This window comes from Condylura cristata, unplaced genomic scaffold (genome assembly GCF_000260355.1).
Source record: "Condylura cristata isolate star-nosed mole 26May11 unplaced genomic scaffold, ConCri1.0 scaffold00036, whole genome shotgun sequence".
Taxonomy (NCBI): Eukaryota; Metazoa; Chordata; class Mammalia; order Eulipotyphla; family Talpidae; genus Condylura; species Condylura cristata.
In genome coordinates, this window is record NW_004567137.1 from 3,002,213 (window position 1) to 3,017,848 (window position 15,636).

At 41.0% G+C, this 15,636-nt stretch overlaps 1 protein-coding gene across 2 annotated transcripts in view; it reads left to right on the forward strand.

Moving 5' to 3' along the window:
- The window catches only part of TM7SF3 (transmembrane 7 superfamily member 3), a 27,968-nt gene extending 13,333 nt beyond the window's left edge, over window positions 1-14,635 (forward strand). Inside the window, exons 6-12 of one of the 2 annotated variants that reach the window (XM_004693194.2) lie at window positions 936-1,113; window positions 3,474-3,560; window positions 5,012-5,092; window positions 7,285-7,437; window positions 10,513-10,610; window positions 11,132-11,294; window positions 12,927-14,635. In XM_004693194.2, the coding sequence (XP_004693251.1) occupies window positions 936-1,113; window positions 3,474-3,560; window positions 5,012-5,092; window positions 7,285-7,437; window positions 10,513-10,610; window positions 11,132-11,294; window positions 12,927-13,189 (1,023 nt within the window). In that variant the 3' untranslated portion in view covers window positions 13,190-14,635. The remainder of the gene's footprint in view (window positions 1-935; window positions 1,114-3,473; window positions 3,561-5,011; window positions 5,093-7,284; window positions 7,438-10,512; window positions 10,611-11,131; window positions 11,295-12,926) is intronic. The other variant, XM_012732904.1, reaches the window with a different exon arrangement.
- The last annotated feature ends 1,001 nt before the right edge of the window (window positions 14,636-15,636 follow it).

Here is a 15,636-nt window from a genome sequence, read left to right on the forward strand (position 1 = left end):
TAAATCTTTAAAAAAAAAAAAAGTTTCATCATGAAAAAACAGATGGGAATTAAAATGAGGAAGGCCAGAAAAACAAGTAAAACATTTACTATTGTTAAATCTCCAGGGGGAATTTAGTTTACTTGTATTTTTCTTTTGGCATTTTTGTAAGCTTGACTGGGCATGCAAACTTGGGAGAATAGGTGATGATGTTCGTATCTTATTGAACTTGCGGTCAATCCTTTGTATGGAAAACATTTTTGAAGACTAAGTAATGTACTTTTAGATGATAGAAGAGGCTTGCACTTCTTTACTCTTAAAATGCTAATAATTAATTGAATTGTCTGTTAGTAGGAACATAGCTCTGTATTAGGGTTATAGAAGTCTTTTTTGTTCTGTTGTATGTATTAGCCATCTAAAAAACAGCTTGGAAGAGGAGGTTTTTGAAGTTAGGACTGTTGTACACTACACCTACATGTTTTCTTATTTTCTAAATAAGACAAAATGTGCAGCTACTCTATAGATGTCCCAAACTTTGTCAGCTAGCTGTCTAGCTATTAGTAATAGCTTATACTTGTTGACCGTCTATTCTGGGATGGGCATGGTGCTAAATATCAGAAAACTAGTAATCAGGATAAGTATTGTATCTCCCTCATCTAGCAGGAAAAGATGTTTCATTTCATCCTAACTAGTCTTTACACATTATTTTTAACAATTATTTCAGTTATTAATATTTAATACTTACAAAGAACTTTAGAAGCAATTTGTGTAAGAGCTTGTTGCACATATAAGCTGTAGGATGATTCTTTGTTAAAGGCAATTGGGTTGGTGTATCTTTTAAATAAGAATTAAAATTGAGTATTACAATTTAAGATTTATGGAGGTGGGATTATGATAGAATAGCATACTTGTGTTTTAAAATCTAAACACTAATCATGCAATATTTTTGGCTTCAGGTGGCTACGCTAACAGCTAATGACAAGACAAGTGTTTCCTTCTCCTCCCTGTGGGCCCAAGGTGTTATTTATAATGTCATAGTCTGGGACCCACTTCTAAATACATCTGCTGCTTATGTTCCTGTGCACACATATGCCTGCAGTTTTGTGACTTCAGAGGGGAACTGTTCTTCCCTTGGTGAGTATGTAGATTTGAACTTTGAAAAGTTCTTCTGCTTTGCAGACCTACATCAACTAATACGGAATTTAAGAATATTAAACTATACTTTAGTTCAGTCTAAATTCATTCATTCAGCCAACGCCTTTGGAACAAGCAGTACCTGTTTCAGCACTGAGACAGTGAAAATTTACAGAGGAAATATCTGACCCCACTCCCCCATGTCTTCCTGGAACAGTTTCTCCTGCTGTCTTTCATTCTCCCCTTTGTCTTCACTGTTACCCCCCCACCCCCCAAAGTTACTGCCTGTTTTGTCTCTCTGTTATGCTTCACGTGGAAGCTGCTCTAGTCTCTGGTATTCCCTGCAAATGGTTTTCTCCCCTTCCTTCCTAATTCCTAGGTAGGGCATTCTATGTGGTTCTTCTGTGCAGGGACATGTCCTGCCCATGGGGACTTGCACGTGTCACTTTGTATCAGGTTGGGTCACCTTGCTCTCTGTGATGGTGCTTGTTATTAAAAGTTTCTACTTGATCTTTTGAAGTAGTTATTATGGAACAGCAAACGATCAACAGGCCTGTGCTCAGCAGAAAGTGGCATTTTATCTTGGCTTCATCTCTCTGTTGGGCTCCTCTTCTCACAGGCATTGAAATGTTGGCCTGTATTATACCTCGCACATTCTGGCCTTCTAGTCTGTATTCCTTACTGAAAGGCAGGTCTTCCTGGACTCTTCATCTGAGAGCAGAAGTGATTTATGTGTTTAGATGAATCAATTTATTACTTTTCACATGAAATTACATTGGTTTTTGGTTTTAGTTCCTTTATTATTTTTTGTTTATCTCACATCAGTCATGTGGTAGTGAATTCATTGAGTATATTTTTCTCTTCAAAAAGCCTATCTCTATATATTTAGGTTTGTGCCAAAACACAGAATTTGGATTCTTTGATTTCATGAGGTATATTGTACTTCATTGTTCATTATAACATGTACTTTCCCCACAGCAATACATATAATGGATAAGATATATAGTAATTTGTTCATGTGTGATTTATAGTATAGTACATACTCTCTTAATTTAATGTGTGTGTGTTTTTATCATGAAAACTTTACTGATCCTCCATATACCAATTATCCAGCCTTAATATTGATTCATAGCCATTGTCTTGTCTCAAACATATACCCAGCAGTTCTCAACCTCCCTACCCTCCTTTTTCATTGTATTCTTTTTTTTTTTTTTTAGCTATTTAGTTATGCATACAGAATTGGGGTAAAGGCCAGAGGTGCAGGGTAGGCAAGAGGATTCACCAGAAACAGAGCGGGGAGCAGAACAGGCAGATCGACTTAGTACACTGCCAAGGGGAGCAGCAGGCAGGTCAGGAGAGGTCTGCCACACCATGTGGATCTCCTCCGGGGCAGGTGGGAATCGAACTCATGCGGAAGTGGCCTAAGCTTCTTAGTGCTGTGCTTTAACCAGCTGCGCCACCAGGGAGGGCCTCAGTATATATATCTTTAAAGAGAAACCTGTTAAAAAAAAATACAACCAGGGCCTCCCTGGCATAGGGGTTAAAGTCAGGGCTATCAAGCTGTCACTAGCCACTGCAACCTGAGTTTGGTCCCTGGCAAGGGGCTTGACCCAAATAGCACAGCAGACTTCTCCTGTCTCGCCCGCTGCTCTCCTCAGCAGTGTATTCCAGCACATCTGCCTGTTCTGTGCCCCACTCAGTCTCTGGTGAATCCTCTCACTCCCTCCCCTTCACCCTGTACCTCTGGCCTAGACCTTAGTTCTTGTATGCATAAATAAGTAAAATAAATCTTTAAAAAAATATAACTGTGGTGTTATTAACACAGATTTCAATTAAAAATACTAACATTTCTTACTAACATGACATTAACATCCAGTCTTACACTGCCCTGTCATAATCCCAATTGTTTTTCCTTCTCTTTTGGTTTCAACCAGGCTTCAGATGAGGTTTGTATATATGTTTTTAGTTGGTGTGTCTCTGAAATCTGTTTTATTTGGTAAAATCTCTTAATCCATAGTTCCTCCTCTCTTTGCTCTCTTTTTTTCTTGCAGAATATTCTGTGAAGAAACAAAGTTTTAGATACACATGGGCTCCTCTTTCCCACTTCCTCTCCCAAGTACCCATCACAGCGTAGCTTCTTATCTCTCTCAGGAAGCACATACTCTCTGCTTTCTGTTTTTGCTACGGCAGCAGCCATTGATTTTCTTATTCATATCGGCCAGGGTGTTTTAAAAGTAAATTTGTGATGTGCATGCGTGGAACAAACCAGTCATTTCACTTCACATTTGTCACGTAATGTTCTGTATTAAATACAAGCATCAAGCTGGATGTATTATTCATTGTCTTTTCGTTATTTTTAGGAAGAGTGTCTACCAAAGTATTCTTCACTCTTCTTGGCCTGCTTGGTCTCTTCATTTGTTTTTTTGGACACAGATTCTGGAAAACAGGTAATATGTCAGGGGTGGCTGCTGTTCATGTACCTTGTGGTCTTCTTATATGCTGCTGGGGCACTTCTTACCTGTAAGGAGAGTAGCAATTGCTTTTCCATTCTTTTTATAGATTTGTGTTTAGGTTCTTTCAGTAAAGATTTTACTGAGTCTCTGCATTTATTTTTTTTCTCTTTTCTCCATAGTGGAGGGTAAACTACTTTATTAAAGGGGAGTAAAATTAGGTAGGTGCAGCAAATTCATAATTGCGATATGTATTGCTGGTTGACCCAGGCTGTAGATGTCTGTACAAGCAGCTTGAAATGTCTGCTCCATCCTAGGAGTTCCCACATCAGTCAGGAACTCACAGTCCCACTGTATGGAACTCAGTCAGGAGTAGACAATAAATTATGCTCTCTGAATTTATTTGACTTGTTTGAGCTGCTTTTAGATAGTTAATGTTTGCAACTACTAAATATATACTTTTTATTTCATAACCAGAAGCATCAAGGGAGAGTGAACTAATCCTGATCTCACCAAACCCTATAAACTTGCTTCAGTAAATTGGAACAGCAAGGTTCTTTCCCTCGTTCCCTCCATTGCTACTCTTTTTTTTTTTCTTGGTTCGTTGAGAAGAATATTTAATTCATTTTAAGAAATGAATACACTAGTGGAAATACAACTCAATTAAAACACTTGAATTAAATTTAACCAAGAATATTTAATATTTAATTTATTGGTTTATTGAAGAATATTTAATTCCTCAAACTCTAGGATGATTTTATAATAAAGGACTTAATTGCTAGACTGTGGGCAGTGGATGAAGACAATGGTGATCGTTTATCCCAAACAGAAAAAGGATTTTGTTTTGGAATATTTTTTATAAGCACACACCCATGAGTTTATATATACACACATACACACATATATATGCGTTGTAGTATTATACATATATTTATATATTTGTGTGTATTTGTGTGTGTGTATATATTTTATCTTAAAGTTCTGTGGATTTTTAAGAAATGAATACAGTAGTGGAAATACAGTTCAGTTGAAAACACTTGAATTGCATTCTGATATCTTTGCAACATTCTGTCTTGCAAAAGCCTTCTTCAGTCTTGATACATGTTCAAATGTTGTTTTATTCTAGCCAATTGAAATTTAGTATGTAATTTCAACTCACATGCAGTGACAAAGTAATAGTCTTCTTTTAAGTAGGAAGACTAAATGTATTGATTTTTGAAGTTAATAATGAATTTAACAATTGAAGTTCACTTATATACAATAAAATGTATAGTCTATTATTCCTTTAATACTGTATCCTTTTAGATATTTAGTCGAATACCCTAATGTGTAAATGTGTGAGCTAAAGCAAATATTCGAAGATTAACTGTTTAAATTGTATTATAAAAACAAATATCTAACTGTAGCTTGTGTTGCTTCATGCCTGTTCCCGGGTGGTTTGCTGCTAGAATTATTCTTCATGGGCTTTATCATCGTGGGATTCTTCTTTTATATCCTGATTACAAGACTGACTCCTATTGACTATGATGGTAAGTGGAAACAAGAGGTTTGAGTGTTCAGAAGGGAATGTGCATCTTTTTTCTCTCCAACTGCAATCTCGTGATATCCTGTCACGTGGCAGAATAACAGGCTACCTGTGAACTAAGCACCTTTTCTAAACTGCTTATTCAGATTGTTCGTGTTGTTTGCTGAGCACTAGCCCGATGACCAGGCCAAGTTGATAGAGTATTTCATTACTTGAATAAGAGATGAAGGCATCTTTCCCACAGTACTGTCCTTCCTTAAAGGAAGTTAGGTTTGATTGGAGTCTTGGGATTTCATGAAAATTGGCCATTCCAGGTCAATATAGCTTCATGGTTAGATTATCATCGGATTCTGGCTCTCGAGTTCTTCAAGACATGGAAATAACGACAATTCTAATGTGGCATGGACCAGACAAGGACTTACTCAAGCTTGTGCAACTCAGCATATGGGAATCAGCGTCAGGGAGGGTCTGCGAGCTCCTCCCTGAGAAGAGGGTGGAGGCTCTAGTTAAACAGTTTGAAGGAGCTGGGTCCTTTTTTGATTCTTCCCATGAGGTCATTCCATCTCTAAAGTCTGAGCTTGTGCCTGTGACCTCTTGCTGTGACATGATGGGTCCTATAACATTAGCCCAGAGAATAATTTACTTAGAGTGTTTGTTAGTGGTGAGAACTTGATTTCATCTAGAGTATTATGGAGGGTTTCCTTCCAGAGACAGGGGCAGTCACTATCAGTGTGTGGGTATATGACCTGCCTCAAATCTCCAGAGCAGAAGGTGCTGCATTCTCCTTTACAATGGCTTGGTCAGCTTCAGCTTGAGCACATGTTCATCATGGAGTTTCTCACAACTTTTCTACCTAACATGACATCATGCCTCTGCATGGGTCTTACATTCAATAACTGTTGGCCAAGCATGCATATGGTGGGGACTTTAATATGTCAGTGGTGTTCCTGGACTGGAGGTATGGTTAGCTTTGGGGGCATCCTCTCTCTTCATGTTGGCTGTATTAAGAGGCTGATTCTTTTTTTTTTTTTAAGATGTATTTATTTGTACATACAGAACTGGGGTACAGGCCAGAGATGCGGAGGGTCAGAGGATTCACCAGAGACAGAGTAGGGAGCAGAACAGGCAGATCTATGAAGTACACTGCTGAGGGGAGCAGCGGGCGGGTCAGGAGAGGTCTGCCTCGCCATGTGGTCACCTCCGGGGCAGGCGGGAATCGAACTCATGCGGAAGTGGCTTTAGCTTCTCAGTGCTGTGCTTTAACCAGCTGCGCCACCAGGGAGGGCCAAGAGGCTGATTCTTAATGAAATAACTCTGAACTGGCTCTCAGGGTCTTTCTTGGTGATGTAGGTTTGCTTTGTAAGCCTTCTGGGTAACAAGTTCTTCTGTGGATTTGACATCACAATGTGAGTTGCTTGGTGCTTAGGGAAATGAGATGCCACTTTGATGATCAGCCTGCTTTCCCGTAGGTGATAGACTGAAGATAGTACACTTACAACAATGAAAAGTTAAGATTTTTCTTTACCTTTAAACCAGTTGCTACTTTGCCACTTTTAACAGGATGCTGTTACTTCTTCCTCCTTCCCAGTTTAGAGTTCCTGCCAAGTGTCAGGAAGCAAAGAAAATCATCCTTAACCCATACCCTCAGACAGATTGATAAGAGAAAAAGCCACCCAGATGTTTAATAGTAAGAGGCCTCTTGTAGACACAGGGTACTCAGCGGAATGAGTCCCTCCCCACGTGGCTTTACAGGCTATCTCAACTAGCTTGGCTGAAACTGGGGAGGTGAGAGAGGAGGGGGAAATCACTCAGTGTGTACTGGAGGAAACAAAGGTTCCTGCCTTTTGCTGGGTGAAGGGTCAAGGATTTGGCCTTCTTGGTTTAGACTCTTCCAAAGCAACTTTAAGCCTCAAAAGTAGCCTCTGCCAACCTCCAGACTTCCTCCCTGAAATTTTCCTTTACCAGATTAGTTTTGGGCTTGCAGACCTTTGCTCCCTTCCTCAAGTTATGCCTTCACTAGTCCAGGGAGGGTTTCTTGGCTCTATGGGAGCCAGACATGGCCCCTCCTTGGAGGGTATGCTCTCTAGCAGTTTCCCGTCACTGTGCCTGGCCAGAAGGGAGGCCTGGCGGTCTGTGTTCACTGTGCTATCTCTGGCTGCCCCTGTGACGGGACACCTTCTCTTCTCCCCCGTGCAGTTCGTCTGATCCTGACGGCGGTGGCTGGCAGCATTGGTGGAATTTGCCTGGTGGCTTCCTGGTGGCGTTTTGGCATCCTCCTGCCTTGCATGCTGTGTGTGGGGCTAGTGCTGGGCTTCCTGACGTCCTCGGTGATCCTCTTCACTCCACTGGGTAGGGCTACTCATTTGTGTGCTGGGTTTGGTGTTTAAAAAAGACCTTGTTTGGGCTCTCTAGGTGTCAGGGCTGCCGCATCAAGGGTTTAGATGGTGGGGTGGGACAGTGTCCCTGCCCTCTGTACAGCTGTGCACTGGTAGGCAGGGTCATGAAGATGAGTCTCTCTGTCCTCAGAGGCCCCTAGTACTGGATGAATGACAGACTATCTTTAGAGGTAGCTTTCTGTTGTTTGTTGTGATAAGGTGTGTGTGTGTGTGTGTGTGTGTGTGTGTGTGTGTGTGTGTGTGTGTAAGAACTGATGGAAGGAAAGGGGATTCCTGCTATATGGCAGAATCTCATTAGCTTTGTGTTCAGGTGGATCTTGAGGGGAAAGTTATTACATCCCACAGATAATTCTGGTCTCCTGTGATGGCAGCAGAGCTGGGGGACCTCTGCTTTGTTCCTGTCATCTGCTTCTCATTTCTACTCCCAGCCTTTCTGGAGCACCCATGTCCCGAAGTACCTACAGTAGTCATCCTTAGCCAGGGGTGCTTCTGGGGATGCTTTAGAAAGCAATTCTGGTCTTGGTTAACTTGCTTTGCTCTTGTGCAGTTAACTTGCTAACTTGCTGGTTGTTGACAGAAATGAAAAAAAAAAAAAGAGTATCTACATTTCAGGGTACTCTTCTGAGGTCTTGTAGTGATATTGTTTGATTCTTAAATTAGACTACTAGATTAAATAGACACCAAAGAGCCTGTTGGTGCCAGAGCATGCAGGATATCACAGTCATTGATGCTAAAAATTTGAGACCAGAGGATTGCTTGTTGTTTACCAACCATGCCCAGACCTATCCTCTGACTTCAGTAAAGCTATGACCAACCTGGGTCCCACTCACCCTGGGGTTGCCAAGTCATGTTATGACATGGCACATGTGTTGAAAATGCAGACCTGGGAGTCTTAGTCTAGAGACGCTAAGTCAGATGTTTCTTTCTTTTTTTTTTTTTTAATTTTTTTTTCAAAGATTTATTTATTTATTCATATAGAGCTGGGGTACAGGCTAGAGATGTGGAGGTGAGAGGATTCACCAGAGACAGAGAGGGGAACAGAACAGGAAGACCGAGGTATACTGCTGAGGGGAGCAGCGGGCGGGTCAGGAGAGGTCTGCCTGCCTTGTGGAGCTCCTCCGGGGCAGGCAGGAATTGAACTCATGCAGAAGTGGCTTAAGCTTCTTAGTGCTGTGCTTTAACCCGCTGCGCCAACAGGGAGGACCCGTCAGATGTTTCTTAACAAGCTCCTCTCTTCATGTTAATACTTGGAGGATAGAAGGATGATCAGTTAGAATTTTTCACAAAGGTGCCTTTGATGAATAGAATGTGCATAAATTATCAAGTCAGACAAAAAATAAACAGCCATGTGTATTCTGGCTCTTTCACTAGTACCCTCATTTGCTTACCACTCAGAAAAAGCACTGGAGCTTTTTCATCACCTGTAAAACATTCAGAGGGTAGAAGGCAGGAGAAAAAGAGATAAAGGGAAAGGCTTCTTAATTTCCACCTTCTTAAAAGCCTAGACCAGTTGTCTAAATGCGGCACACTACTCCTTTTTGGTAAGAGTAACTTAATAGACACGCTTTGTGTGTCCATTTGCTTAATGTTAACAAAAATCCAGTTGAGTTAGTTAGAGATAAAATTGGTTTTTACGAAGCTATTTATAAATCCAGCCACCCTCCCAATTTAGGAAGTAGAAAGGTCTTTGTAGGTAGAAGGGCAAAGGAAGGAAAAGGGGAATTCCTTCCAGCAAGTTGGCCTCCACGTGGGGGATAGAGAAGGCTCTTAGGGCATGTTACTGCCTTGGGGGAGTGGAAAAGATGACTTAGTTTGTGCTGACCAGTTGGATTGCATTTCCGGAGGAGGCTGAAACCAATGGGGCTGAAGCTGCGGCTAGGTGGGGTGTTCCTACTTTGTGCGTTTAGCACAAGTGCCTCCAGTTTGCATTATCTTTAATACTATATTCAGGACAGTCAGGGTGAGTGTCTCCTGAAGAATGGTAGGTGCAAATCCTTGTTTTTAAGCAGCAAAATATGAAAAATAGCTGACTGATCTTCAATACAATTAAATAAGTCTGCTTACTCATTATGTGCCTGGCAAGGTTATACCCTAAGAGGGTCCTCTCCCATGCCTGCATTGTAACTACTTCCAATCCCTGAATTCCTTGAAAGTCATATATTTTTAAAACCATTATTTTGTGACAATATAGTTAAAGCTAGAGCATTTGCTCCATAAACCCCAACCTGCAACCTGTTGTAATCACATTCTGAGAAAATGGGGCCATTCAGTAGGTCCTCTGTCTACAGACCTCCCACTGGGTCCAGGATTTAAGGGTCTTAAGCTAGCGGGCTGAATGATGGTGCCAGTATTAAATGTCAGGCTTACATTCTTGCTGTTTAAACTCAGTTTATAAATTGGAGTTCTGATATTTTTGTCCTGGGTCACTCCAGAAAGTGCCACACTTGAGTGTCCAGCAGCAGCTGGGTTTGGTGTGATCACATAAGTGTTTTACTTCTGTCCTGATGCAGGAGGCAGTCCTGTCCCGCTGTGGGCAGGGAGGGGCTGCATGTGAACATTTACTGGATGAATCTCGCTGTTTATATTGGTGAGAGTTCATAGGTTAACTGTGAATGCAATTTACTTTTTTTTTTCTCCCTTTACAATACAAAATTATAGAATTACGGATATCTAGATCTAGAAAGGGCAAGGTTATGGTTTCATCTCATTGATGAAAAATCTCAACCCAGGGCTACGGAGCTAGTGAATGAGTGGAAGCATCTGGACGAGTCAAGTCTCTTCCAAATTATCTTGGGAATAAATGCCAAGCTTCGATTTCCCTCCCAGCCCCGCTAACTTTTATGACACACCATTGAAGGGGATTGTATCGACAGGAGAAAAAAGTGAAAATTCATTCTGTTTACCAGTATAGTCCCTTAAAGGTTGTTCCCTTAAGCCCTAGAAGTGTGTCTGTGTTCAGATCTCAAGAAAGTGAAACTTAATTTTGTAAATCTGCTGTTTACTCTAGATTTCTTTTTTGCCTTTTCAGGAAACCTGAAGATTTTTCGTGATGACAGTGTGTTCTGGGTGACTTTCTCTTGTATAGCTGTCCTCATTCCTGTAGTTTTTATGGGTTGCCTAAGAGTCGTAAGTGTTCTTTCAGCTCATTTAAGTTTATTAATTCTTTTGCCCTGGCCTTTCAGTAGATCACTCATTACAAGTTTTATTCAATGACTGACTCTAAAAAGCCCATTATGAAAACAAGAGGAATTTGCATTACATTACCCAACAGTGGCAGGTTGTCAGTGTCCCTGTGCAGGGAAGGGGGCTGCTTACTGTGATGCTGCCTCCTGAGGGAGCAGTAATTCCAGACCTCTCCAGAAAAATGGTTCTTCGAGTTATTAGACTTTATTCTTAAGAGTTCTTTCACAATGAAGGCACTATCTGTGACATTTTTATAAGGCAAACTGTTTTCAGAAGTCACTAGGACCGCCGGCAGTGTTTCTCAGTTAATCTTCTCAGGTAAGCGTTGTTGTTTACCCTCAGCCATGTTCCTCTTCTGTACGCCCAGAGGGGTCGGAAGTGATCGCTGGGGTGATCGAGGCCAGAGTGAGAGTGAGAAATTGTTGTCCACCAGAAATGATGCCTGAACTCTTCACTCTCCACAGCTGAACATACTGGCCTGTGGACTCATCGGTTCCCATTCGGTGATCTTGGCCTTTGACAGTTACATGTACACCAGCTTTTCTTACATTACTTTGAACGTGCTCAGGAGAGCTCTCCACCCGGATTTCAACAAAGCTTTTACAAATGTGCCTTTTCAAACCAATGGTAAGACTCAGAACCAGAGTGGGAGTCGGGTGAAGTTTGACCTTGTGCTAACTCTGGCACTGGGTCACTGTAGAGGATGTTCTCCAGACAGATGCCATTATAGCCCTCTGCTAATGGGTCCTTGTGATCATAGGAATAGAGTTTACACTTGAGTAAGGTAATGGTGGGTCCAAAATAATTCATCACTTGGGCAGAACCTCTCTCATTGTTTCTGGATCCAGTCCCCTGCTGCTACAAATAAAAACAAAAAGGTCTTTGGTGCAGAAAAAGGAAAAAACAATATTCTAACTGTGGAGTGAGAAGGCTGTTACTAGGTTGATGGCAAGAGGTGGAGTTGCAGCTGCAGGAGGCAGCAGGGAGAGCAGAAGCCTGCTGCTGCTGAGGTGGGGAAGGCATCCCCCCAACTCTGGGGCATGGGGCCATTCTGCAGCTGCTCCAAGGGAGCCTGTGTGCATCATTCCCAAATTTTAAAGACTTTCAGGATGGCTGTTTCCGAGCAGCCTCCTCAGGAAGGGGGCAGTGGGAGATGGGGGACAGGAGACACAGTTCAGACCAGGGCACTGAGGGCACTGTCCAGTCTGAGTGGTTTCTGGAAGTCAGAGCTGGGCCTGTGGTCTGCAACAAGCCACTCCAGCAGTAGTTCACAATTGTAAACATCTACTATATGAAGTTTGTTAAGAAATTTCTAAACTTAGCTTACCTGGTTAATTCCCAGTTGTGAGAAAAACGTTGAAATTAAAACTGTTTGGCATCCTATGGTTGAGAGTGACATGAGGGATGAGAATGTCTTTTAAAATTATTCCTTTTTCCTTCTTTAATGAAGCATGTGCTTTGTTAACTGAAAGGGAGGGTAGCCTTCAATCAAGTGAATGTTTTGTTTTCTCAATTGTGAGATTCTACCATTAAAGATTTTACATTTTTTGGGCAATTTTTTGAAGGAAGAAAAAGATAACTAAGTTGACCATGATTCCAAGATGTGTTATTTTCAGAAATGCTGGAATACAGGGACAAGTATGTCTTAGAGTTGATAATGTAGATGCAGTATTGTTATGAATACTTCAGGGCAAGTCCTCCCCTCTCCTGCCTTGAGCCTTCCCCTCAGAAGTGTGGGCCCAGGGTGATGCTGGATGCCTTGAAATCCATGTTTCTGATTGCCAAGCCTTTTGATTGAAGCTGGTATAGTTGGCTCCTCTCATATACTCCTGGGCCCTCCTGTAGGAGTGGGTAGGCCCATAAGGAGTGGGCTGGGGAAGAGGAGAGCTTTGTATTATCAGATACTCCAGGACATGTGTTCATTTGTAAGGCCTGACTATCTATACTTAACAACTCCCACCCCCTTCTGGAAAAACTCAACACCTCATGCCTGCAAGCACTTGTCATGTAACATTGGAACATCACAGACCCAAATGACATGTCTGGACTTCCAGGTACCTATGATGAGATGTTCCTATTCTGAAATTTAAGGCCTCTCATTCTTTTGGCTTGGGAGCAAACACTCGTGAAAGTCTATTACTGAGAAAGGAAGACACAGGTGTAGGCTATGAAGGGTTATGTGTTAGCTCTCCATTAGGCTTTAAAATACAAAGGTTTTCAAACTTTGCTTTTCTCCTTTTTTTTTTTTTTTTTTTTTAGATTGTATTCTGCTGGCAGTGTGGGGGATGCTGGCTATGAGTGGGATTACATTACAGATTCGCAGAGAACGGGGACAGCCTGTTTTTCCTCCCCACCCATACAAGTTATGGAAGCGAGAAAGGGAACGCAGAGCGACCAACATTCTGGACCCCAGCTACCACATTCCTCCTTTTCGAGAGAGGCTCTACGGTCGGTTAACCCAGATCAAAGAGCTCTTCCAGAAGGAACAGCCTGCTGGAGAAAGAACACCCTTGCTGCTTTAGGTGCCATGGGGTGTGGCGAGTGTGATGTGGAAGAACACCCCAAGTACTGCCTCTAATGAGTATCATGCCCAGTAGCTTTGGTAACTCCCAGTGCCACCTGAGAAGATACCAGGCTCGCAAGCTGTGCTGTGCATACTAGCACTAGGTCTTGATGGACATGTGCTAAGGGTCCACCAGGGTCATCAGGAGAATTCTGAGTGAGACAGAAAAATGGCCCAGAAATTTATGGTAGAGAGGGTTTTCCTTTTTTCCAAACATTTGAGAAATTTCCTTTTGGTTTACAAGTACATAATCCACTTACTCCATTAAATAGATACACAATAATAATGATTTTCCTGTAAGGCCCTGGTGTTTCTGTAGCTCTGTGAACAAGTCTCTAAACCTGTGGCATTGGGAGCCAGAAAGTGGTTTTAAGTGTTATTATAGCTTTATTTGTCACTCTGTTTTTGGGTGTAGAAGTTTGATAACCAGACCACTGAACTAACACAAAAAGAGAACATTGTCTTACTAAAATGCAGTCTGAGTACTAACTTATATGTCTTTTTTTAGTATCATCATCAAAAAGTTGTTCTTTTATCCTTTGGTGGTTTTTAATTGTGGTATAATACACATAAAACTTGCCACATCAATAATTTTTAAGTGTACAGTCCAGCAGGCACCCTGTTTCTTTGTTCCTTAGAATGGTAAATAGTTGTTATTCTAGATGTTTGAAGAGGCCTGCTTTTATAGATAATAGAATTTTACAGGATTTATTTATATTCCACACAATGACCTCTGTTCGTAGTATACTATCACAGATTTTAAAAACAGTGTAGCCAACTAGATGCTAAACTAGATTAGATCACGTGTGGATTATTCTGGTTCTGGGAAACAAACTGATGCCTATTTTTATACATATTAACAAGGAAACCTTTAAAAAATTGTATTTCCTAGTTCTTTCTGCCACATTGGCATTAATTGTTATTAGCATTGATGTACAGGTTTTTGAAAACATCTCTTTGTAAAGCCTTTCTACCATCTCTAAAACAGTGAGAAGAGGGTCACAAAGGATTAAGGTGTTTCAGAGCTCTTCTCATAGGAATTTGGATTGTAGGAGGTGCGCTCAGTTTTGACCCCCTTACCTGGGCACTGCGGTACGCTACATTCTCCTTTTGGAGCCCTCGGAACTGTCCGCTCCTGTGGAGTCTCCCCTTGGACTTTCCGGCTGGTGATGGACATGTCCAAGTGATACTAAGGCTGGTTCTGCTTGTTATATCCCACTCATGAGTTAACCACTATTTAAATGCTGCTGGTTTTAAGGGTTTTTCAAAGTATAGTCCATTTTTGAAGCTTTAAGTAACTGGAACCTTTTTGCCTTGTTGGTAAAAAGTGTGGGTAGGGCCTCCCTGGTGGTGCAGGAGTTAAAAAGTCTCAGCTCTATTAAACTATCCCCAGCCACTGCCCCATGAGTTGTCCCAGCCAGGGAGCAGCTGACCCACGTGGCACAGCAGACCTCTCCCATCTTGCCCACTGCTCCCGAGCCGTGTATTTCAGTAGCTCGACCTGTGTTGCTTCCTACTCCGTCTTTGGTGACTCACCCTCTGCACCTCTGGCCTACAACCCAGTTCTTGTATGCATAAATAAATCTTTTATAAAAAAGTGTGGGCAGACTGAAACAAACTATCAGAGGAAAAAATTTTTTTATTATTAAAAATTATACACAAGTGTTCATTTACTATTTATTCTGTAATTCTGTGTAAATTTAGTAACTGAACTTTGAAAGAAAAAGTGTTGGGTTTTTTTGTTTTAATAATTCATAATAGGGATACTGACTTCTGTCATAGTTTTGTATATTCTAACATGAAATGTTTGTGGGTTATTTTTTAAACTTAAAAATGCACTGCCAGTCAAGTTTTTAAGACAAAATATACACTTTTTTGGAGGGGGAATAGGTTTAAAATTCTCATAATTTATAAGTAGTAAAAAGACAGTTTGTAAAAATAAATTATTTTGAAAAATGCTATTCTCAATTAATTATATATGCTCCATTGCAAAAAGATAAATTTTCATAGCCATGAAGATAGTGATTTAATTTGAAAAATTTAGTTCATTTTAAAAATCAGTTTAAAAGGACTTGAAATAATGGGAAATGAAGGAAAACTGGGGTACTGTACTAAAATTTATTTCCACTATTGGAAGGACTAAAGAGGTGTCCTATAGTGGACTGATCTGTATTGTAACCATTTCAATTGTGTCACACAAGTATTGATATTACCAGAAAATTAAGTTATATTGGTCTTTAAATGCCTAGGTTCTAATTAACTTATTAGCTATCAGCTTGCTTTCTCTCAGAAAAACAAGTCATCTTGCTTGGTATTAACTGAAGGCTTTTCAACAAGACAATCTTCCACCTTACAAGTAGAGTTATTCAGCATTTCTTCTAAAGTAGATTTGTCCTGATTTCCTTC